General features: G+C 45.6%; 1 protein-coding gene across 5 annotated transcripts in view; it reads left to right on the top strand.

Moving 5' to 3' along the window:
* Positions 1–952: 952 nt before the first annotated feature.
* LOC144612165 (uncharacterized) overlaps positions 953–23,856 on the top strand; it is a 33,579-nt gene continuing 10,675 nt past the window's right edge. Inside the window, exons 1-6 of one of the 5 annotated variants that reach the window (XM_078431724.1) lie at positions 994–1,035; positions 10,514–10,638; positions 15,091–15,306; positions 15,924–15,970; positions 19,785–20,095; positions 20,321–20,370. In XM_078431724.1, the coding sequence (XP_078287850.1) occupies positions 19,902–20,095; positions 20,321–20,370 (244 nt within the window). In that variant the 5' untranslated portion in view covers positions 994–1,035; positions 10,514–10,638; positions 15,091–15,306; positions 15,924–15,970; positions 19,785–19,901. Of the gene's footprint in view, positions 1,036–3,208; positions 3,278–10,057; positions 10,639–15,090; positions 15,307–15,923; positions 15,971–19,784; positions 20,096–20,320; positions 20,371–23,856 lie in introns of those variants that run through there. The other 4 variants (XM_078431725.1, XM_078431728.1, XM_078431726.1 and 1 more) reach the window with 4 other exon arrangements.

Genomic DNA, 23,856 nt, shown 5'->3' with positions numbered 1-23,856 from the left:
CATGGCGACCGCGAACTCCGCGAGGATGGCGGTTTAACGGTCGGAGAGCGAGGGAGCGCCCGAGGGGACGGAGGATGGAGCGGGGAGAGACGACAGGTGGGGCCGAGTGGCGCAGGGTGGGGTCTGAGAAGGAGAGAAGGGCGTAGCGGTGGGGGGAGAGTGGGGTGGGAGAAGGACGGGCAGTGAGGGGTGTAGGCAGGGTGGGTGGGAGGGAGGGCATGGGGCTGGAGGGGAGGATGGTTGCGCAGGGGTAACAAGGAGGATGGAGAGGAGATAGCAAGGGGTTATGGGAGTGGAGCGGGTGGGGAGGGGGCAGGGGGATGGGCACAGGATCGAGGGGGGGGGGGCAGAGGGGATGGTGAGGGTTTAGGACACGTGAGGCAGACGCAGAGGGGCATTGGGATTGGAACTGGGGAGGGGGAGATTAGGAGGGAGACATGGAGGGGGTTGTAGCTGGGAGACTGAGCCTGGCCAGGGAAGTAAAGGGGGTGCAGACAGCACCAGAGGTCATCTGTCTCTAGTCCGCTCTGCAGCATCCTGTCTCAATGTACAAGACATGGGGAGACCACACCTGCTGTGATATGTACAGTTCTGATCACCCTGCTACAGGAAGGGTGTTAGTAAACCGCAAAAGATGCAACATAGATTGGTTGATTACCTGGATTGGAGGGTTTGAGTGAGAAGGAGAGGCTGGATAGGCTGGGATTGATTTCCATGGAGCAAAGAAACTAAGGGGATGACCTTTTGTTTATAAAATCACTTGAGCACAGATCGAGTGAAGTTCTGAAACTAGGGTCTGTAGGTTTAATGTGAGAGCGGAAAATTTAAAGGGGACTTGTGGTGCTGCATGCCTCTTTGTATTCCAACATTCATTAAAGTTCCAGCAGCCAGATTTGTCGCGTCCCTGACTGATGTCGTGTTTGTTTCAGGAAGCGGATAGAGCGAGAACAATGGGCTCTACATGTCAGAGACAAAGGCAAGGTCTGGTGAGAGGCCACAGGGAACATTAGAGCAACAGACACACGGAAGGCTGAGGTAAGAGGGAGCTGGGACTGGAAAATGGGTGTGTGTTTTGTCTTGCTTACCCCTCATTAAGATCTCACCTTTTCCTTTATCTCTTTGAATTTAGATCATCCAGACATGGCAGATTAGACCCTCTTCCCTAGAATCACCTCCCAAAGCACTCTACCCTTTTACACCACAACACAAAAGGGTAGAAGTGAGAGTAGGCCACCTGTCTCCCCAAACCTGCCCCATAATTTAATGTGACCAGAGCCAATTTGCTCCACACCTCAACTCCTCTTCTGTGCCAAGTGCACATAGCTTTCCATTCCCTGATCTTTGAAAAACTGACCTGTGACCTATTTATCATCAACAATCTAACCTCCAGGGTGGAGAATTCCAGCATCACCATGCTCTCCCTGAATGTGCCTGAACAATTATGGTGTAATTACCATAATTTGCAAATTCACCAACAAATTTAGCTACACAGTCATCCAATTTGTTAATGTAGATAACAAACAACAGTGGAAACAGCACCAGCTTCTGCATCACTCCACTGGTCACAGGCCTCCAATGGGAAAAACAGTGCTCAGAAACTACACGTTGACTACTTCCTCGAAGCCAATTTTGAATCCAATTGTCTAGCTTGCCTTGGATTCCATGTGATCTAACCTTCCACGCTAGTCTACCATATGGCAATTTGTCAATGGTGTTCTAGAGTCCATAAAAAACTGCCCTGCTCACTGTCCTGCCCTCATCGTCGAAATATACTTGTCAGGTTTGTGAGATAGGATTTCCCATGGACAAAGCAATGCTGACTATCTCTAATCCGACCTCGAGTCATACTGCACAGAAGCAGGCTCTTCTGTTCAACTATCCTATCCAGACCAGATTTCCTATCTACGCTAGTCCCACCTGCCAGAATGTGACCCATATCCCTCTAAACCTTTCCTATCCAAGCACCTGTCCAAATGTCTTTTAAATGTTTTACTGCACCTGCCGTAAGGTCCTCCTCTGGCAGCTCGTTCTGTGTGAAAATGCTGCCCACAGATTTCTATTGAATCTTTTCCCTCTCACATTAAACTTAAGTCCCTCTGGTTCTTGAGTTCCCTACTCAGGATAAAAGTTCGCAAGTTACACGAGTAGAATTGGGCCATTTAGTGAATCGAGACCACTCCCCATTCAATCATGACTGATCTCTAACTCCTTACCTCGTTTCTAAAAGAGTGCCCTTTCATTCTGTGGCTATAACCTCTGGTCCAAAGCTCTCCCACCTGTGGAAACATGCTTTCCACATCCACTCTATCTATGCCTTTCATTATTCTGTAATTTTCAATGAGGTCCCCCCTCAACTTTATAAACTTCGGCGAGTGCTGTCAAATGCTCAGACTAGATAGACGATAATGTATTTTCCTTCATATGATCACCTCTTAGCCTCCTGAGCTCAAAGTAATAAAGCCCTAGCCTGCCCAGCTCCCCCTTGTTAAAGAAAACTTTAAAACACAACACCAAGACCTGGCAATACAATCAAGACTTTATTCAAAAGCACCAAACACAGTGATCATTGGGAGCAATTTTAAGAGACTGCTCAACGAACAAAAAAAATCATCTGCTTCTTATGTACAGATTTTCCTTTTGATGTTTGGTTTACCAGGGCAAACACTTTAGAGGTTTTCCTTCCTCCAAATGGTCTTATAACAACTATACATCGCGCACTTCCGAAAGCACAGCAGAGTAAACACAGCCCAATTCTACACCATTACAGATAAGCAAATATCCTGTTACCCTTTCAACCTTATTTTATTGCTTTATGATTGCGATTTATCCTTTGACAACAGAGAACAGAATCTGACTAAAGTAAACTGCAGTGTCAGCTACGCATGCTCAGTTTCAACCTTCTTTGAAACACAGAATTATTATAATGCATGAAGAGCTTAAACATTTTAAGCACTCAACCTTTCCCTATCCCATTCTGTCTTCTTGAAGCATTGCAATTTATCTTTGTCACCCTATAGCTCAGGCCCTCATGTCCTGGCAACATCTTCATCGATCTTCTTTGCATTCTTTTCAGCTTAACAATATCCTTCCTCTAACAGGGTGACCAAAACTGAACACAATACTTCAAATTGGGCCTCACCAACAACTTGTACAACTGTTAACATAACATCCCAATTTTTATACTCATTGATGAAGGCCAATGTACCTAAAGGCTTCTTGACCACATTTTCTACCTGTGCGGCCACTTTGAGCGAACTGAGCACCTGCACTTTCAAAGGTATTTATTCACAAAATGCTGGAGTAACTCAGCAGGTCAGGCAGCATCTCAGGAGAGAAGGAATGGGTGACGATTCGGGCCGAGATCCTTCTTCAGACTGATGTCAGGAGGGCGGGACAAAGGAAGGATATAGGTGGAGACAGGAAGATAGAGGGAGAACTGGGGAGGGGAAGAGAGGGACAGATAAGATGGAGGCGCAGGCAAGTTCCAAGAAAGCAGTTGTGGCTGTGGCTGCACTTTCAAGATCCCTCTGCCCTACAACACTCCCCAGGGCCCTGCCATTCTCTGTGAAGATGCTCCCCTGGTTTGACTTTCCAAAATGCAATCATGCCTTGCTCCTATCTGCATTAAATTCCATTAACCATTCCTCAGCCCAATTACATAGCTGATCAAGATCCTGTTGTGAATTTTGGTCACCATTGTTGCTATCTTCAATAGCACTCACTTTAGTGTCATCTGCAAACTTGCAATTCATGACTTGTGCATTCTCATCCAAATCATTGATGTAAACCACTAACAGATATGGACTCAGCACTGATCCCTGAGGTGCACCACTAGTCACAAGCCTCCAGTCTGAAAAACTACTTTCCACCATCACCTTCAGCTTTCTTCCATGAAGCCAATTCTCTATCCAGCACTCCCTTCCAGAGCAGCCAAATATGCACAACCTGACCAAATTCCTTGCTGAAAACTATATAGACAAATGTCAATTACATTTTTGGTTGCTTCTTCAAATAACTCAATTAGATTTGTATTTGGAATCTCCCATATGCAAAACCATGCTGACTATTCCAAATCAGTCAAGAATCAGAGGAGTTAGGTTCCTGATAAATCTTTCCCCACTCACTTTTTCTTTTAGGTTTTACATCAAAAGGTAGTGGATATATGGAACAACCTGCCAGAGGAGGTAGTTGAACCAGGTACTATCATAACATTTAATAAACATTTGAACAGGTAGAAGGATAGGTTTGGAAGGATATGGGCCAAATCCAGGCAGGTAGGATTAGTGTTCATGGGGCATATGGGTCGACGTGGGGAAGTTGGACTGAAAGGCCTGTTTCCACACTGTGTAACTCTAATCAGCCCATGTCAATAGACAATAGACAATAGGTGCAGGAGGAGGCCATTCGGCCCTTCGAGCCAGCACCGCCATTCAATGTGATCATGGCTGATCATTCTCAATCAGTACCCCGTTCCTGCCTTCTCTCCATACCCCCTGACTCCGCTATCTTTAAGAGCTCTATCCAGCTCTCTCTTGAATGCATTCAGCGAATTGGCTTCCACTGCCTTTGAGGCAGAGAATTCCACAGATTCACAACTCTCTGACTGAAAAAGTTTTTCCTCATCTCAGTTCTAAATGGCCTACCCCTTATTCATAAACTGTGGCCCCTTGTTCTGGACTCCCCCAACATTGGGAACATGTTTCCTGCCTCTAACGTGTCCAACCCCTTAATAATCTTATACGTTTCGATAAGATCTCCTCTCATCCTTCTAAATTCCAGTGTATACAAGCCTAATCCAAATGCATGTATATCTTATCTCAGAATCCTCCCCAGTAATTTGCCAACCACAGATGTTAGGCTTCCTGGTCTATAGTTCCCAGGCTATTCCTTGCAGCCCTTCTTAAATAGGGGCACAACATTAGCCACCCTCCACTCGTCCGGCACCTCACCCATGCCTAATGATGATTCATATATCTCAGCCAGGGATCCTGCAATTCTTCTCAAGCTACCTACGGTATTCTCGGATATGTCTGATCAGGTGCAGGAGATTTATTTCCTTTCAATTACCTTAGGACATCCAGCACCTCTTCAACCATATTACAGACTGTCGTAACTGAGGACCTTGCCCATCTCCTGCAGCACACGGAGATAACCATTTTGGTTTCTGGAGGACCCTATTCTCTCTCTATTTCCCCTCTTTATCTTAATGTACATAAAATCTCTCTGGATGTTCCTTAATATTATTTCCCTATTTTTTGCCCTCCTGATTTTCCCAAAACTTCTCCAGGGTTACACTTGATCCTAGCTGCCTATGCAAGTTCTATGCCTCCTTTTTCCAGACAAGAGGCTCAATTTCTCTGATCATGCCGGCTTCGTTACTCCCACCTGCCTTGCCCTTTGTTCGAATTGGAACATGCATGCTCTGAGCTCATGCCATCACACTTTTAAAAGCATCCCACTTTCCAGATGTTCCTTTGCCTGCAAACAACCTACTCCATCAACTTGAGCAAGTACCTGTCTCATACCATCAAAGTTACACTAGTCCCAATTTAGAATTTTAACTGTGGGTCCACCCTCTCTTTATCCATAACTATTTTAAAGCTAATAGTACTGGTCACTGGCCCTAAAACGCTCATCCACTGACATTTCAGGCACTTGCCTGTCCCAATTTCCAAAGAGAAGATCAAGCTTTGCCCTCTCCAATAGTGGCCTCTACATACAGTGCATTCAGAAAGTATTCAGACCCCTTCACTTTTTCCACATTTTCTACGTTAGAGCCTTATTTTAAAATGGATTAAATTCATTTTTTAATCATAAACGCCCGCCCCAATCGGAGGTCCAGAACACTCTGGAGCAGGTTTTTATCAAGGATCTCTCTGTACTTTGCTCCATTCATCTTTCCCTCCATCCTGACTAGTCTCTCAGTTCCTGCCACTGAAAAACATCCCCACAGCATGATGCTGCCACCACCACCATGCTTCACCGTAGATATGGTATTGGTCAGGTGATGAGCGGTGCCGCTTGACATTCAGGCCAAAGATTTCAATCTTGGTTTCATCAGACTAGAGAATCATGTTTCTCATGGTCTGAGAGTGTTTTAGGTGCCTTTTGGCAAACTCCAAGCGGGCTATCATGTGCCTTTTACTGAGGAGTGGCTTCCGTCTGGCCATTCCACCATAAAGGTCTGATTGGTGGAGTGCTGCAGATATAGTTGTCCTTCTGGAAAATTCTCCCATCTTTACAGAGGAACTCTGGAGCTCTGTTAGAGTGACTATTGGGTTCTTGGTCACCTCCCTGACCAAGGCCGTTCTCTCCTGATTGCTTAGTTTGGCCGGGCAGCCAGCTCTATGAAGCGTCTTGGTGGTTCCAATGTTCTTCCATTTAAGAATGATGGAGGACACTATGCTCTTTGGGACCTGCAATTCTGCAGAAATTGTTTTATACCCTTCCCCAGATATGTCTCAACACAATCCTGTCTCGGACGTCTATGGACAATTCCATCGTCTTCATGGCTTGATTTTTACCCTGACATGCATTTTCAACTGTGGGACCCTATGTAGATAGGTGGGTGCCTTTCCAAGTCATGTACAATCAATTTAATTTACCACTGGTGGACTCCAGTCAAGTTGTAGAAACACCTCAAGGATAATCAATAGAAATAGAATGAACAAAAGCTCAATTTTGAGTGTCATAGAAAAGGGTCTGAATACTTATGTAAATATGATATTTCAGTTATTTCTTTTCAAATTACTTAAAAAAAAATTCAAAACACCTGTTTTCGCTTTTTTATTCTGGGATATTGTGTGTAGATTGATGATAACAAAAGTGGATTTAATCAATTTTAAAATAAGGCTGTAACAGAGCACAATGTAGAAGAACTGAAGGGGTCTGAATACTTTCTGAATGCACTGTATTACCTAAAGAAACTTTCCTGAATTCATTTGACAAATTCCATCCCATCGCAGCCCTTGACACTCTGTCAGTCCCAGTCTATATTGGGAAAGTTAAAATTGCCGATGGTGGTGACCCTATTAATCAGCTGTCGGAAATCTCCTCGCACATTTGTTCTTATAATTCCCGTTGACTATTTAAGGGCCAATAGTACACTCCCAACAAGCTAATCATCTGTTTTTTATTTCTCAGCTCCACCCCTATAACTTCATTGCAAGACCCATCAGAAATGTCATCTGATTACTGCTGTGACATTCTTCTTAATCAATCGAGCACCATCCCCTCCTCTTTTACCCCCACCTCTATCTTGTACCTCTCGCACCTGTACCCGAGATCATTAAGCTGCCAGTTCTGTACCTTGCTTAGCGATGTTTTTGTAATGTTTAAAATGTCCCAGTCGCATGTACCTATCCAAGTCTCGCCCATCAGGCCTCTCCCATTAAATAGATGCAATTCAATAGAAACAAAGAAACATAGAAAATAGGTGCAGGAGTAGGCCATTCGGCTCTTTGAGCCTGCACCGCCATTCATTGGGATCATGGCTGATCATCCACAATCAGTAACCCGGAAGTAAGCAGTAATCAGGAAGCATAGGGTGATGGTGGAAAGTTGCTTCTCAGAATGGAGGCCTGTGACTGGTGGTGTGCCACAGGGTTCGGTGCTCGGCCCGTTACTGTTTGTCATCTACATCAATAATTTGGATGAGAACATACAGGACAAGATCAGCAAGTTTGCTGATGATACAAAAGTTAGTGGTTTTGCAGATAGTGAAGATGGTTGTGAATGATTGCAGCAGGATTTGGAACGATTGGCCACGTGGGTGGAGGAATGGTTGATTGAATTTAATACAGAGAAGTGTGAGGTGTTGCATTTTAGGTTGTCGAACAAAAGCAGGACCTACACAGTAAATGGTAAGCCTCTGGCTAGTGTTGTAGAGCAGAGGGATCTAGGAGTACAAGTGCATGGTTCCTTGAAAGTCGAGTCGCAGGTAGATAAAGTAGTCAAAAAGGCTTTTGACACTTTGGCGTTCATCAGTCAGAGTATTGAGTATAGAAGTTGGGAGGTCATGTTGCAGTTGAAGAAGACCTTGGTGAGACCGCATTTAGAATATTGTGTTCAGTTCTGGGCACCATGTTATTGGAAAGATATTGTCAAGCTTGAAAGGGTTCAGAGGATGTTGCCAGGACTAGAGGGTGTGAGCTAAAGGGGGAGGTTCAATAAGCTGGGTCTTTGTTCCATGGAGCATAGGAGGATGAGGGATCTTATAGAGGTACACAAAATCATGAGAGGAATAGATTGGGTCGATGCACAGTCTTTTACCCAGAGTAGGGGAATCGAGGACCAGAGGACATAGGTTCAAGCTGAAGTGGAAAAGATTTAATAGGAATCTGAACAGTTATTTTTTCACGCGGAGGGTGGTGGGTGTGTGGAACAAGCTGCCAGAGGAGGTAGTTGAGGCTGGACCTAGCCCATCGTTTAAGAAACAGTTGGACAGGTACATGGATATGACAGGTTTGGAGGGTTATGGACCAAGTGCAGGCAAGTGGGACTAGGGTAGCTGGGACATTGTTGGTCGGTGTGGGCGAGTTAGGCTGAAGAGCCTGTTTCCACAATATATCACTCTAACCCATGCCTGCCTTCTCCCCATAGCCTTTGATTCCACTAGCCCCAAGAGCTCTATCTAACTCTTTTCAATTATTCCAGTGAATTTGCCTCCACTACCTTCTGTGGCAGAGAATTCCACAAATTCACAAATTCTTTGCTCTCTGGGTGATTCCACAAATTCACAAATCTGTGGGTGATTCCACAAATTCACAACAGTCCTACGTTGCTTCCTGCTGTGCTATCCCGCCTAGTGAGCTTTCTTTATCACCTTCCATACCGAGTTCCAGCCACTCACCTGCCTCAGTTCTCTCAGTTCTGCAATGAACTCCTTCCCCCCCCTCCACCCAGCAATTTTAATTTGAACCCACCCGATTACCAGCAGCAAACTTTCCTGTCAGGATATTGGTTGGTCTCCAGTTCAAGTGTAACCCGTCCTTCTTGTATGGATCACCTCTGCCCCAGAAGAGATTCCAATGGTTCATAAATCTAAATCCCTACCAATAGACAATAAACAATAGGTGCAGGAGTAGGCCATTCGGCCCTTCGAGCCAGCACCGCCATTCAATGTGATCATGGCTCATCATTCTCAATCAGTACCCCGTTCCTGCTTTCTCCCCATACCTCCTGACTCCGCTATCCTTAAGAGCTCTATCTAGCTCTCTCTTGAATGTATTCAGAGAATTGGCCTCCACTGCCCTCTGAGGCAGAGAATTCCACAGATTCATAACTCTCTGACTAAAAAAGTTTTTCCTCATCTCTGTTCTAAATGGCCTACCCCTTATTCTTAAACTGTGGCCCCTGGTTCTGGACTCCCCCAACATTGGGAACATGTTTCCTGCCTCTAACATGTCCAACCCCTTAATAATCTTATACGTTTCGATAAGATCCCCTCTCATCCTTCTAAATTCCAGTGTATACAAACCTAGTCGCTCCAGTCTTTCAACATATGACAGTCCCGCCATTCCGGGAATTAACCTAGTAAACCTACGCTGCACGCCCTCAATGGCAAGAATATCCTTCCTCAAATTTGGAGACCAAAACTGCACACAGTACTCCAGGTGTGGTCTCACTAGGGCCCTGTACATCTGCAGAAGGACCTCTTTGCTCCTATACTCAACTCCTCTTGTTATGAAGGCCAACATTCCATTGGCTTTCTTCACTGCCTGCTGTACCTGCATGCTTCCTTTCAGTGACTGATGCACTAAGACACCCAGATCACGTTGTACGTCCCCTTTTCCTAACTTGACACCATTCAAATAATAATCTGCCTTCCTATTCTTACCACCAAAGTGGATAACCTCACACTTATCTACATTAAACTGCATCTGCCATGCATCCGCCATGCATCCCCCCACTCACACAACGTGTCCAAGTCACCCTGCAACCTCATAGCATCTTCCTCACAGTTCACACTGCCACCTAGCTTTGTATCATCGGCAAATTTGCTAATGGTACTTTTAATCCCTTCATCCAAGTCATTGATGTATATTGTAAATAGCTGCAGTCCCAACACCGAGCCTTGCGGTACCCAACTAGTCACTGCCTGCCATTCTGAAAGGGACCCATTTATCCCCACTCTTTTCTTTCTGTCTGCAACAACTCCTCAGCCACACATTTATCTGTCCAAATTTCTTGTACTTGCCGTCATTAGCACATGGTACTGGAGGTCCTGCTTTTGAACCATTTGCCTAACTACGTATATTCATTTTGCGGGACCTCTTCCATTTTCCTAATGTCATTGGTGCCAACATGCACAGCACTCACCCTCCCCTTGAGAATGTGCATGCCTGTCCAAATGGTGTAGATCCAGTCCCTCCAACTTCTCTCAAATAACCTCTGCGCCACTGATATCGGGCCCACTGTTCTGCAGCTCCCTGATTTATTCTTGCTGCCCTTTTCAACAATTCCCTTCTTAAATAGTATTGTTCAAAACATCTCACAGTGGTGCAGCTAGTAGAGCTGCTGCCTCGGCTCTCCCATCATCTGGCTTCGAACGAGACCTCGGGTGCTGACTGTGTGGAATTTACACATTCTCCCTTTGATCTTGTGGGTGTCCTCTCAGCTCCCAAAACATCAGTGATGGTACTTTCTTTTAATTCTATCTTTTACATTGTTCTGTGTTGTGGTGAATGGAGCAATTTGGGTGGGCAGAATGGGAAGAGGCAGCGGGAAAGGGGGTGGGGGGAGAGGATGGGGGAATAGGAGAAGGGAGGAGGGAGAAGAGAGAGATTGTAACATATTTACCGAAATGGAGCAATGAAATTCTTATTTGCAGTACCATAATACGTCTAAACGATAACATAAAAACAAATACATTTTCAGTTCATTAATAAAAACAATATTAGTGAAAAACAAAGCAAGCCCAAAGATAAAATGGGGGAGAATAACATAGTTGAGGGTAGGATTTTTTTTTTAAAGGATGCTTGGTGTGCACTCAAAGGTCCTGTTTCCATGCTGTTTATCTCTGACTCTGTCCCAACAACAACACTGTTCTGCTGCTGTGGGACCGTGTGTGGCTCACCCCTCATCCCGCATCCTTGTCAACTCCAAACAACACAACCCAACACTTTTAGACATTTGTGGTAGCATAAAAGCTTTATCCCTGAAATTAGGTGAGTTAATCTCTTCTGGGCTATTTTGAATGCAAATGTACTCTTAAATAACGAGACCAACATCGCACTTAAACTTAAACTGTGTTTTCATCTCCAACCCCGCTTGCAATAAATCCCAATGTGCTGCTTACCTTCCTGACGTTTGTCGCACCTTCATGTCGACTGTCAGGTGTCTCATGCACAAGAACATCTTGATCTGTCTGCACTCCACCCACTTTTGATTTCTACTGCCTTTTCATACTTCACACAAGTGCTTAACCTCGCATTACATAGAAACATAGAAAATAGGTGCAGGAGTAGGCCATTCGGCCCTTTGAGCCTGCACCGCCATTCAATATAACAGTATAACAGGTATAACAGAGCTTTATTTGTCGTTCGGCACCGAAGTACCGAACGAAACTACATAGCAGTCACAGAAAAAAAGAACACAAGACACATAACCCCAACACAAACGTCCATCACAGTGACTCCAAACACCCCCTCACTGTGATGGAGGCAACAAAACTTCCACTCTCTTCCCCACGCCCACGGACAGACAGCTCGTCCCCGACCGACCCGCACAGTCCCCGCACCGGGCGCTGAAACGTCCCGCGGCCGAACCGGGCGATGAAAGGCCCGCGACCAAGCCTTGCGCAGCTAAGTCCAGTGGCCGAGCCGCACCGGGCGATGTAAAGTCCCGTGGTCGAGCCGCACCAGCGATGTTAAGTCCCGTGGCCGAGCCGCACCGGGCGATGTTAAGTCCCGTGGTCGAGCCACACCGGGCGATGTTAAGTCCCGCAGTCGAGCCGCACCAGCGATGAAAAGACCCACAGCCGAGCCGCACCGGGCGATGTTAAGTCCCGCAGCCGAGCTGCACCGGGCGATGTTAAGTCCCGCAGTCGAGCCGCACCAGCGATGTAAAGTCCCGCGGCTGAGCCGCACCGGGCGTTGTAAAGTCCAGCGGCCAAGCCGCACCGGGCGATGTTAAGTCCCGCAGCCGAGCCGCACCGGGCACTGTTAAGTCCAGCGGCCAAGCCGCACCGGGCGATGTAAAGTCCAGCGGCCAAGCCGCACCGGGCGATGTTAGGCCCCGCAGCCGAGCCGCACCCCGCGCCGTGAGGAAGAGAAAAGTCCCCCCCCCCCACACACCACCACCCCCTCCCACACATACACAACAAAAAAAATATATAAAAACCATCCCAACACCGACACACAACAAAAAAAAAAGGAAAAAGGAAAAAAGACGAACAGACTGCTAGTGAGCCGCTGCTGATCATCCAGCTCAGTAACCTGTAACCTTCTCTCCATACCCCCCGATCCCTTAAGAATTTTATATGTTTCTATAAGATCCCCCCTCAGTCTTCTAAATTCCAGCTAGTACAAGCCCAGTCTATCCAGTCTTTCTTCATATGAAAGTCCCGCCATCCCAGGGATCAATCTGGTGAACCTTCTCTGTACTCCCTCTAAGGCAAGAACGTCTTTCCTCAGATTAGGAGACCAAAACTGCACACAATACTCCAGGTGCGGTCTCACCAATGCCCTGTACAACTGCTATGAATGCCAACATACCATTCGCTTTCTTCACTGCCTGCTGCACCTGCACGCTTGCTTTCAATGGCTGGTGCACCATGACACCCAGGTCACGTTGCATCTCCCCTTCTCCTAATCGGTCACCATTCAGGTAATACTCTGCTTTCCTGTTCTTGCCGCCAAAGTGGATAACCTCACATTTATCCACATTATATTGCATCTACCATGCATTTGCCCACTCGCCTAATCTATCCAAGTCACTCTGCAGCCTCCTAGCATCCTCCTCGCAGCTAACACTGCCACCCAGCTTCGTGTCATCCGCAAACTTAGAGATGTTGCATTCAATTCCCTCGTCCAAATCATTAATATACACTGTAAATAACTGGAGTCCCAGCACTGAGCCTTGCGGTACCCCACTAGTCACTGCCTGCCATTCCGAAAAGGACCCGTTTATCCCTACTCTTTGCTTCCTGTCCGCCAACCAATTTTCTATCCACCTCAACACTGAACCCTCAATACCGTGTGCTTTAAGTTTGTACACCAATCTCCTATGTGGGACCTTGACGAAGGCCTTCTGAAAGTCCAGATACAACACATCGACTGGTTCTCCCTTATCCACTCTACTAGTTACATCCTCGAAAAATTCTATAAGATTCGTCAGACATGATTTGCCGTTTGTAAACCCATGCTGACTTTGTCCGATGGCATTGTTTTTCATTAAGTTCCGTTCGCCCGGTTTAAACCCATTCTCTCGATCCGTGTCTGTCTAAGATGCCTTGTTTTGGGAGGAGCACAGCTGGGTAAGGCAGGAGAGGGAGTGGGGGCTGGTGCGCAGTGAGCGGAAATGGTGAATCAGAGGACATGAGTGTGAGAGAGGCATCATCTGCAGGATAATTTTCTCCCACACCAGCAGTGAGCTAATGTTGGCCCTCTGTGTACTGGAATATAATATATAGAATGGATTGGATAATAAACATCCAGAGAAAAGGTACATCCCTCCCCAGGAACACTCACTATTAATGTTGGACACTGAGCTATGAGAGTGTTGTAAAGTACGTAATGTTAGGAACGATGATGTTAATTTTGACAGGAACAGAATTGCGTGATTGCAGCAAGCAGGGATGGGCACATGGCATGGCTGTGATTTTGGCCTGAACTGGACATTCCTGTGTGGTGAATTCTAAATAATTCTTTCCAGCTTTCGGTTCCATTGACGATCCAATGGACTCACTCCTTCAATCATTTTTACCCATTCCTGATATCATGTTTGTGAGATGCCGGTTGCAAAGCAAGAATAGAGGATTCTTCACTTCTGACAAAAAAAACACCAGTCGTTGCATATTGGGCAATATTAACAACTGAAAAGTACGAGATTAAGTAAGAGGCTTTCTGGGAAGACAGACAGAGACATTCTGTGGTACCTTGAGGGGTCAGTGACAACATCTTATGATTTTCAGTTCCCTCTATGGTCTTACTCCTCCTTATCTCTGCAATCCATTCCGTGCAGCATCTGATATATCTTAGCTACTCATCTGCACATTTAATGTTTTCATAGCTGGCAGAGAGTTGAACAGCATGGAAACATGCTCTTTGGCCCAACATGTCAGTGGTTTACCTATATCCCTGAGCAAGTGTTCCTCGAAGTGTTGGAGCAACACAACCGGACAGATAGCATCTGTAGAGGGAATGGACAGATGGTGGTCTGAGTCTGAAGAGGGGGCCTGACATGAAACATCGCCTGTCCACTCCCTCCACAATGCTGCTTGACCTGCTGAGCTCTTCCAGCACTTGGAGTTTTGGTCAGAATTGCAGAATATGCAGTTTGTTGTGTGTCTCTCCACATCTTTATTGTCCAAGTAGCTCTTCAAATTTCTTTAATACATGATAATAGTACATGCCTCAACCACTTCCTCTGGCTGCTCATTCCATATACTCACCACACTCTGAAAAATGTGTCACTCCTTAAACCTATGACTTTTATCCGGAGAAAGAGATTGTGACTATCCAGCTTACTAACATTCCTCAATTTTATAAACCTCCATAAAGACACTACTCAGGTTTTATCCTTGCTCCAGGGAAAATAGACAGCTTATCCATTCTCTCCCTTTAAACTCAAAAGTCCCAACAACATTTTCTAGTTTTGGCTGTTTTGCAGCTGCCAAGACCCCATGCGGTGTCTGCTCATCATAGTTCTCGAGCACTGACACCAATGTGCAAAACAAATGAGTTTGTGGATGTTCCTTTTCCAGTCCTCTCTGTTACTGTAGTCCCACCGCACAGCTGAGTGTCCAGAGCTGCCACGTTACAGGAGGTTGATGTAGAATGTAAAACATATCATGGAGCTGCTGGGCAGAACGGCCTGTTTCTATGCAGGGACATAAATAATTCATCTTCCCTTCTGTGGCCATTGCAGGACAAACGGAAACACATGTTCTGGTCAATTCTGCCCCCTTCAACCATCCTGGCAAAATGAGAGCAAGATTCGGGAACGACAATTACTGGAATCTTGAGCAAAATGCTGGAGTAATACAACGGTTCAGGCAGAGTTTGCTGAAGGAATGGAAAGCCATTTTGGGTTGGTCAGACTGAAGAAAGTGGAAACAAGCAACTTTCAATATCAGGAGCGCAGGTAACATTGATGAATGGAAGGATGCAAACTGAGCAAAATTCGACATAAAGAATCAAAGGGGCAATTGGTGAAATGAGGACTGGAATATGAGGGAACAGGAGAGAGTGACAAGTGGTTGTACAGACTGAGAATCAGTATCCTTGGAAGCTTGAGGGAATAATTGATGATCCCTGTTTTCCAGTATGTGTTCTGTCTTGTTCCACTATTTCCTCTGTGTTGAGCTCAGTCACGATGTTCTCATGCTAATTTTCAAACCGTTTAGTGGTCCCATCTGTCTCCCACGTTGCAGTACTCTCCATAATTTTTAATGGTCCAAGATATATGGCTGCCTCCAATTCAGATCTTTAGATAAACTGATGTAATTTTTCGTGAATGAGGAATGATTGTGTGGATGTTCCTTGTCCAGTCCCCTCTGTTCACTGCAGTCCCAGGACACAGCTGAGTGCACAGTGCTTCCACATTGCAGGATGTTGGTGTGCAGTATAAAACAAGTCAATGTTGTTGGGCTGAATGGCCTGTTCCTCTGCAGTAACTTCCATACAAAACACCCTTGTTTTTGCAACCACTACATTACTAATGGGTTAACTTTCCTGCTCTGTCATCCCTGTTTTTACCAGGAAATCCATAGACTGAGAACAAGGGACCTTTCACACCAAGGAATCAGGTAACCATTGATGAAAGGGCTCAGATGCAAATTGAGCGACAAGGAAACGAGAATTTATGGAAAATGAGAGTGGCTGAGGGGTGGGGATAGGGATAGGAGGAGGGAATGGACAGAGAGAGGCAGTTTTCATAGGAGTTTGAGTGGAAGGGCTTAAATACTTGTTTCTGTGTACCAAATTCAAATCTGCCATCATAACATTTCCAATGGAAGCACTGCAGATTAATTTGCCACCATTCCCACAATCCTGTTTGTAACAAGAAGCACCTAGACGGAAAACAAAGTACTTTACATATCGGGCACAGGTAACATTTTGTGAAAGGCCACAGCTCGTTCCATATACCTACCACCCTTTGCATTTAAAAAAAAAAAGTTGCCCCTCACGTTCCTTTCTATTCAATCTTACCCCCCTCACCTTCAATCCATGGCCTCTGGTTTTGATTCCCCTACTCTGGGGAAAAGACTGTGCATTTATACTATGTATTCCTCACATGAAATGATACGCCTCTATAATATCACCCCTCATCTTCCTGCACTCCCGAGTTATAAAGTTCTGGCCTGCTCGACCAAGGAGTGAATTTCCTGTGTCCTTTTCTGCTGTTTCACCACTGCATTATTTATCATTGAATTAGAATCCTCCATCAATGACTGCCAAGATCACTCAGTGTCTTCTCACAGGAACACAGCAACACAGGGACAAAAGTAGATTGCCTGCCCTGTGTCAATGCAATCATAACTGATCTGCCCCAGGCTTCAACTGATAGAGTCAAAGTGTCATACAGCACGGATACAGAGCATTCAGTTCACCTTGTCCATACTGATCATTAAGTATCAATTTATATCATTCCCAGATATCAACATATGATCTGTCACCTTCTAGGCCTTGGTGATTCAAGTGCTCATCTAGATACTTCTGAAATGTTGTGATAGCCTCTGCCGTCACCATCCTCCATACAGTGTTAAACTCCTGGGCCCTGTCATTTACAGTGTTACTTGCACTCCTGGGCCCTGTCATTTACAGTGTTAAACTCCTGGGTCCTGTCATTTACAGTGTGAAGAAGGCATATGGCGCTGTTGCCTTCATTGGACAGGACATTGAGTGAAGGGTTAGGACATCACCTTGCATCTGGATAGAACATTAGTGAGACTACATGAGTATCATGTGCAAACTCAGATCCTGGGGGGACAGGGCTTTCTCCATCGCTGCTCCCACCCTATGGAACTCACTACCCCAAACCGTTGGAGACTCCTCCACACTCACCATATTCAAAACATCGCTGAAGTCTCACCTGTTCAGTACTGCCTTCAACCACTGAAGGTCACCTCACCTTCTGTCTCCTTTCTCTGTTCGTTTATTTATTTACTTATTTATATATTTATTAATTTCCCTATGTTCTCTAAATCTCTGTAAAGCGTCTTTGAGTATATGAAAAGCGCTATATAAATAAAATACATTATTATTATTATTATTATTATTTCTGGTCACCATGCTATTGAATGCAAAGAATGTGATTGAGATAGAGAGGCTGCAGAAGGATGTTGCCGGGACAGGAGTGCTCAAGATGTGAGGAGAGCTTGGATGCATGGGGGCTGTTTCTTTTTTGGAGTGAAGGAGGCTGTGAGGTGACCTTGCCGAGGTTTATTAAATTACGAGGGGCATAGATAAGATTGATGCTTGCATTCATTTTACCAAGGCAGAGGTTGGAGGCCTCTATAGGCTGACTAAAGCTGGAGGCCATGGGTTTAATGTCTGGCTGGATTATGGGCTATTACCTACAGTACAGAACTTTATTGTCATTCGGTACAGATACTGAACGAAATTACATTTCCAGCAGTCACAGAACACAACAAAAAAGAAAAGAACACAGGACACACGACCCCAACACAAACATCCATCACAGTGACTCCAAACACCCCCTCACTGTGATGGAAGGCTGAACCGAGCCGCGCCGGGCGATGGAAGGCCCCGCGGCCGAGCCGCACCGAGCGCTGAAACGTCCCGCGGCCGTACTGGGCGATGGAAGGCCCCACAGCCGAGCCGCGCCGGGCACTTGTGTCCCGCGGCCAAGCCGCGCTGGCGATGTTAAGTCCAGCGGCCGAGTTGCGCCGGGCGATGGAAGGCCTCGCGGGCGATGGAAGGCCCCGCGGGCGATGGAAGGCCCCGCGGCCAAGCTGCGCCCCGGGGAAGAGACCTAAAAAAAGAAAGGTTTCACCCACCCCACCACCCCCCGCCCCCCCCCCACCCACACATACACAGCCAAAAACAGAAATATAAACCATCCCAACACCGACACACAAACAAAAAAAAGGGAAAAAGACAAACAGACTGCCAGCGAGCCGCAGCCGTTAGGCACAGCCACACGTGACTACAAGGAGAGGATAGCTGATGGAAATATATAACGTTACGGGAGGTATAGAGAGACAAGTCAGTTGGACCTTCTTTCCCAATGTGAAATTGTCAAACACTAGAGGGAATAGATTTAAGGTGAGAGAGACAAAGTTTAAAGTAGATGTGTAGGTTTAGTTTTTTTTACACAGGGTGATGGGTGCCTGGAACATCCTGCCATGGGTGGTGAGGAAGCCGATACAATAGTGGCATCGGAGAGGTTTACAGATAGGCTCGTGGACCTGCAGGGAATGGAGGGATATTGATCATATGTCGTCATGCAGCAGGGAAAAAACCCTTCGGCCCAATTCATTAATGTCGGCTAAGATCCCCTAGTTTAGGTAGTCCCATTGGCCCATTTCCTTCTAAACCTTTCCATGTACCTGTCCAAGTATCTTTTTAATGCCGTTATAGTCCTGCATCAACTACATCCACTGGCAGCATGTTCCATTTACCCACCATCCTCTGAGTGAAAAAACGACTCCCAAGTTCCTGTTAATTTTTTCCGCTCTTACCTTAAACCTATGTCCACTGGTTCTTGATTCCCCAACACTTGGGAAAAGACCATGCACGTTTACCCTACTTATTTCCCTCATGATTTTATATACCTCTATAACATCTTTTGCAAGGAGATATGATTAATTTTATCGTGCTGCATTCGGCATAGAGATTGTGGGCCATAGGGATGTTTCTGTGATGTGCTATTCAATGTCCTAATGTGAGCAGGGAAAGATTTAAATAGGACGTGAGAAACAGTTTTATTCACACAGAGGGTGATGGATGTATGGAATGAATTGCCAGAAGTGGTAAAGGCAGGAACAATTATGACATTTGAAAGTCTTTTGGACAGGTTCATGGATCGAAAAGGATTAGAGGGATAATTATGGTCAGGCAGAGGCAAACGGGAGTTGGGCCAAAGAGCCTGTTTGCATGCCGTAGTTGTGCTTCAGCTGCCAATGTCCTGTTTACTGTCTGTTCTGGGACCGGAGCACAGACACCAATATCTGATGCGACATGTTTTAGTACAACAGGAATGATCCTGCCAGTTTCCTTTTGCAGCCCCCTCTGTTCACTGTAGATCCACCACACAGCACAATGCTGCCACGTGGGATGATGGACGATAAATCTGATAACATTCTCTGCAATTTCATCTCTGTTCCAGTTTCCATATACACAGCTCAGTGTCACATACTGACGTGGCATGGATTATTTTATGGCTACTTCCTCTCTAGCCCACACTGTCCATTACATTTCCAATACACAGTCCACTGGCAGCTTTTATCCGATGACTACTCCCTCTGTTAATACTTATGTCCATTTCTGTTCCAGTATGGCCCTCTGTGTAATAATGGTCAGCTGGTCATTAGGCAGGATTTATACAGGACCTACAGTGCATTTCCTCTCTGATACATTGGTCTGTTACAATTGCAGCCCCCTGCTCAGTGCTGACCCTTCACTGATCTGCGGGTGTTAGAGGAAGTCGACGGGAAACAATGGACTCTTCATTCCACAGACACAGAATGGGGGGTGTTGGTTTGTCTGCTTTGCATGTTTTCCCCAAACCCGCATCAGCTGCACTGTTATCCAGCCCTGCAGTTATTCACTCATGAAGTGGATGTGGAAGGTAGTCAGCGAGCTGTCGCTGAGTCTGTCAACACTCACGGTAGAGTCCCCGGGACTGAGGAGGTTGCAGGTGGTCTCATCTCCCTCCATCCCAGGCAGCAGCACCTCTGCAGAATCAGGTAAGAAGACATCACCACTTGATCAATCTCAGAATTTTACCTCATGTTAATTGATTGTAATTAATTTTCCTGTACAACGCTGAGAGGGAGATCTCACGTTTGTCTGTAGATCTCCCAGTTTGTCTGTAGTTTCACCAACTATTAATTGCTGTCCCACTTTACAGCTTGCACAAGACCCTTGTACCTCATTTCTCTCTGATTTTAATTCCGTGCTTTCATTTGCAGAATGTCACCTGGTGAAATGAGGGTTCTGCTACTGATCCTGGGTTCTCTGAGTGAGTAATTTCCAACAGGGATAAACTGTGTGTTGTGTACGGCAAGAAGAATTGGGATTTATATATTGTCTGTACAGGAGCAATAGCAATGTAACTATTCAATGCAAATGGGCCATGACCAATGAAAATTTGACACAGAATATTAGAACAGGGATTAAAAAGTAGAGACAGCAAGTTTGAAAAGGCAGCAATATTGATATGAAGGAGCAGGCAGATTAGTTTTCCACATTCAGCTGATGCAACTTCTCCACCAATCTCTCTATTCTGTATGTGTGATGGGCTGTTTAAATTAAAGATTCTACAAAACGGATATCGCTATCAGCTCCATTCTTGCACATTATTTCACTTTCACCACCTCAACGTCACAGCTGATACCACTGCCCTCTTCTGTGAAAGACCAGTGCAAAGGGTGGCATGGTAGTGCAGCGGTAGAATTGCTGCCTCACAGCGTTAGATACCCGGGTTCAAACCTGACTCTGGCTGCTGTCTGCGTGGAGTTTGTACGTTCTCCCCGTGACCTGCGTGGATTTTCTACGGGTGCTTTGGTTTCCTCCCACACGCCAAACATGTCGAGGTTTGTCGGCTAATTGGCTTGGTATAATTGTAAATTGTCCCTAATGTGTAGGATAGTGTTCCCGTGCAGGGATCGCTGGTCAGGTATGGACTTGGTGAGCCAAAGGGTGTGTTTCAGCGTGGTATCTCTAAACTAAACTAAAAAAGAGGTTTGTTTAGAACAGGACACTGCCTCCAAATACAAACTGTTGTCTGGTCAGCGACACAGCTCTCTATTTTCTTTCCATTTTTTCATTCTCCATACTTTACACAGCATCTCAAGTGCTTTTGTTGCTTATATGTCAGTGTTCTTCACCCATGTGTTTTCCTGGTTGACCTTGTAAACCTAACATCCTTTGCACCTCCTCTCCGTATCTACTTTTTCAGCTCTTGGTATCTATCCTAAATCTCCCTATTTTTGCTTTGGCCAACCCCATGCTTTCCTCGAGGTCTGTGTGCCTCTTGGATTAGAGTCTCCAATTCTTTAATGGGAACATATTTGTTCCAAGACTTCACTCTGTTCTCCATGATTGACTTCCCCTGCTTTGTATTGCCTACAAGCTGCTGTTGTAAATTGAGTGGTGATAACCTTTTGACCAGAAATGTTAATAATAATAATAATAATAATAATAATATTCATTTATTGTCATTGCAACGAGTACAACGAAATTAAAAAATAGCCAATCCTGACGGTGCGTACAAACATATATGCAATAAATGCAAAAACAAATAAATACATAAATACAATTAAATACAATTATATGACCGATTTTTTAACGGTGTTGCCTAGTGCAAGGTAGTGTTCAGGTCCTGAGAGCATAGTTTTAAGTTGACACGGGCAAAATTTAAAGATGATATGCAGGGCAACTATTTATTTACACAGAGGCTGGTGGGTATGTGGAACGCACTGCAGTGGTGGCAGATACGATACTGGTGCTTAAGAAGCTTTTAGATGCATATGGATAGGCAAGTAATGGAGGCATATAGGTCATGTGCAGACAGAGAAGATTAGCCTAACTTGGGATTATGTTTGACACAGACATCGTGGGCTGAAGGGCCTGTTTCTGTGCTGTACTGTTTTATGGTCTATATTTCCTCCTCTGTGTACTCTGAGAATACTTCTGCATCTCTCCACTTCCTTGCAGTGGTATCCCAGTTGGTGAAAATGCTGTTGAAATTCCCAATCATCAGTGCCTGGGCATCTTTGTATTTTAGGTCTCCTATGAAACCTGTATCTGGCAAAGTTCAGCAGCTTCTCCTCCCAACATTAAGACATGACCACTGTCATAAGCCCACATCTAACTGTGGCCCCAGTTCATTGTCTTTATTTCCTGTACGGTACAGGAACAGGCCCTTCACCCACCTTGTCCACACCGATCAAGTAGGTATAGTGGCCTAGTCCCATTTGCCTGCATTTGGCCCAAAGCCCTCTAAGCTCTTCCTACTCGTATATCTGTCTAAATGTCTTTTAAAGGCCTTTTTAGTATTCCCTTCCATAGCTTCCTCTGGCAGCTCATTCCAGATACTGACTCCCCTCTGACTGAAAAGGTTGTCTCTGAGTCCCTCTTCAATCTCTCCCCTCTCAGCTTAAGACAACGGTATTGTCGAGGAAGAAATAGTGAGGGCTAATAACTTCTTTCGTATGTCAACTATAACAATCAAAAGTGGCAATTGGTGTTTCAGAGAACCGTAGTTGACGCTTTGCTGCAAATGTTGCCAGTTCTGTAGAACTACCCAGGGTGGACGACGAGGACGTAAAGCAGCTCCCACCCCGGCTAATAACTAGTGAATAGGGATGTGGATTGTGGGAATGTGGTGTTAGGGAACCACAGCCAAAGCCTAAAATTAGAGAAATGGAATACAGCAGTGATGACACCCATGTTTCAGGAATGTATTGATTACTAGACCAAATGGACCCGTTGGGCCCAAACTTCTCCTGCCTTGGTGCAGCACCCCCCCTCCTCCCCCTCCCCCCACCTCCCCCACCCCCCCTCCCCCTTCCCCCCTCCCTGCTTCCCTCCCCTCTCCCTCCCCATCCTATCCTCCCCTCCCCTCCCCTCCCCCTCCCTCCTCTCCTCCACCTTTGGAGGAGAGGGGGGAGGAGAGGGTGCTGCACCAATGCAGGAGAGGTTTGGGCCCAACAGGTCCACTTGCTCTAGTATATATTAACGATTTAGACAAAGGAATTAAATGTAATATCCCCAAGTTTGTGGATGACACAAAGCTGGGTGGCAGTGTGAGCTGGGAGGAGGATGCTATGAGGCTGTGGGTTGAATTGGATAGGTTGGGTGAGTGGGCAGATGGAGTATAATGTGGGTAAATGAGAGGTTATCCACTTTGGTGGCAAGAACAAGAAGGCACATTATTATCTGCATGTTGTCAGATTAGGAAAAGGGGAGGGGCAACTAGACCTGGATGTTCTTGTACACCAGTCACTGAAAGTAAGCATGCAGGTAAAGCAGGCAGTGAAGAAAGCAACTGGCATGTTGGCCTTCATCGCAAGAGGATTTGAGATTAGGAGCAAGGAGGTCCTACTGCAGTTACACTGGGCTCTGGTGAGACCACACCTGGAATATTGTGTGCAGTTTTGGTCTCCTAATTTGAGGAAGGACATTCTTGCTACAGAGGGAGTGCATCTTCGGTTCACCAGGTTAATTCCCGTGATGGCGGGACTGACATATAATGAAAGAATGGATCGACTGGGCTTATATTCACTGGAATTTAGAAGGCTGAGAGGGGATCTTGTGGAAAAATATAAAATTCTTAAAGGATTGGACAAGCTCGGTGCAGGAAAAATGTTCTAAATTTTGGGGTTTCCAGAACCAGGGGTCATAGTTTAAGAATAAGGGTAGGCCACTTAGGACTCAGATAAAGAAAATCTTTTTCAGTCAGAGAGTTGTGAATCTGTGGAATTCTCTGCCTCAGAAGGCAGTG

This window comes from Rhinoraja longicauda, chromosome 43, assembly GCF_053455715.1.
Source record: "Rhinoraja longicauda isolate Sanriku21f chromosome 43, sRhiLon1.1, whole genome shotgun sequence".
Classification (NCBI taxonomy): domain Eukaryota; kingdom Metazoa; phylum Chordata; class Chondrichthyes; order Rajiformes; family Arhynchobatidae; genus Rhinoraja; species Rhinoraja longicauda.
Note: the sequence above shows the minus strand (reverse complement) of the source record. Positions and strands in the feature narration are given on the sequence as shown.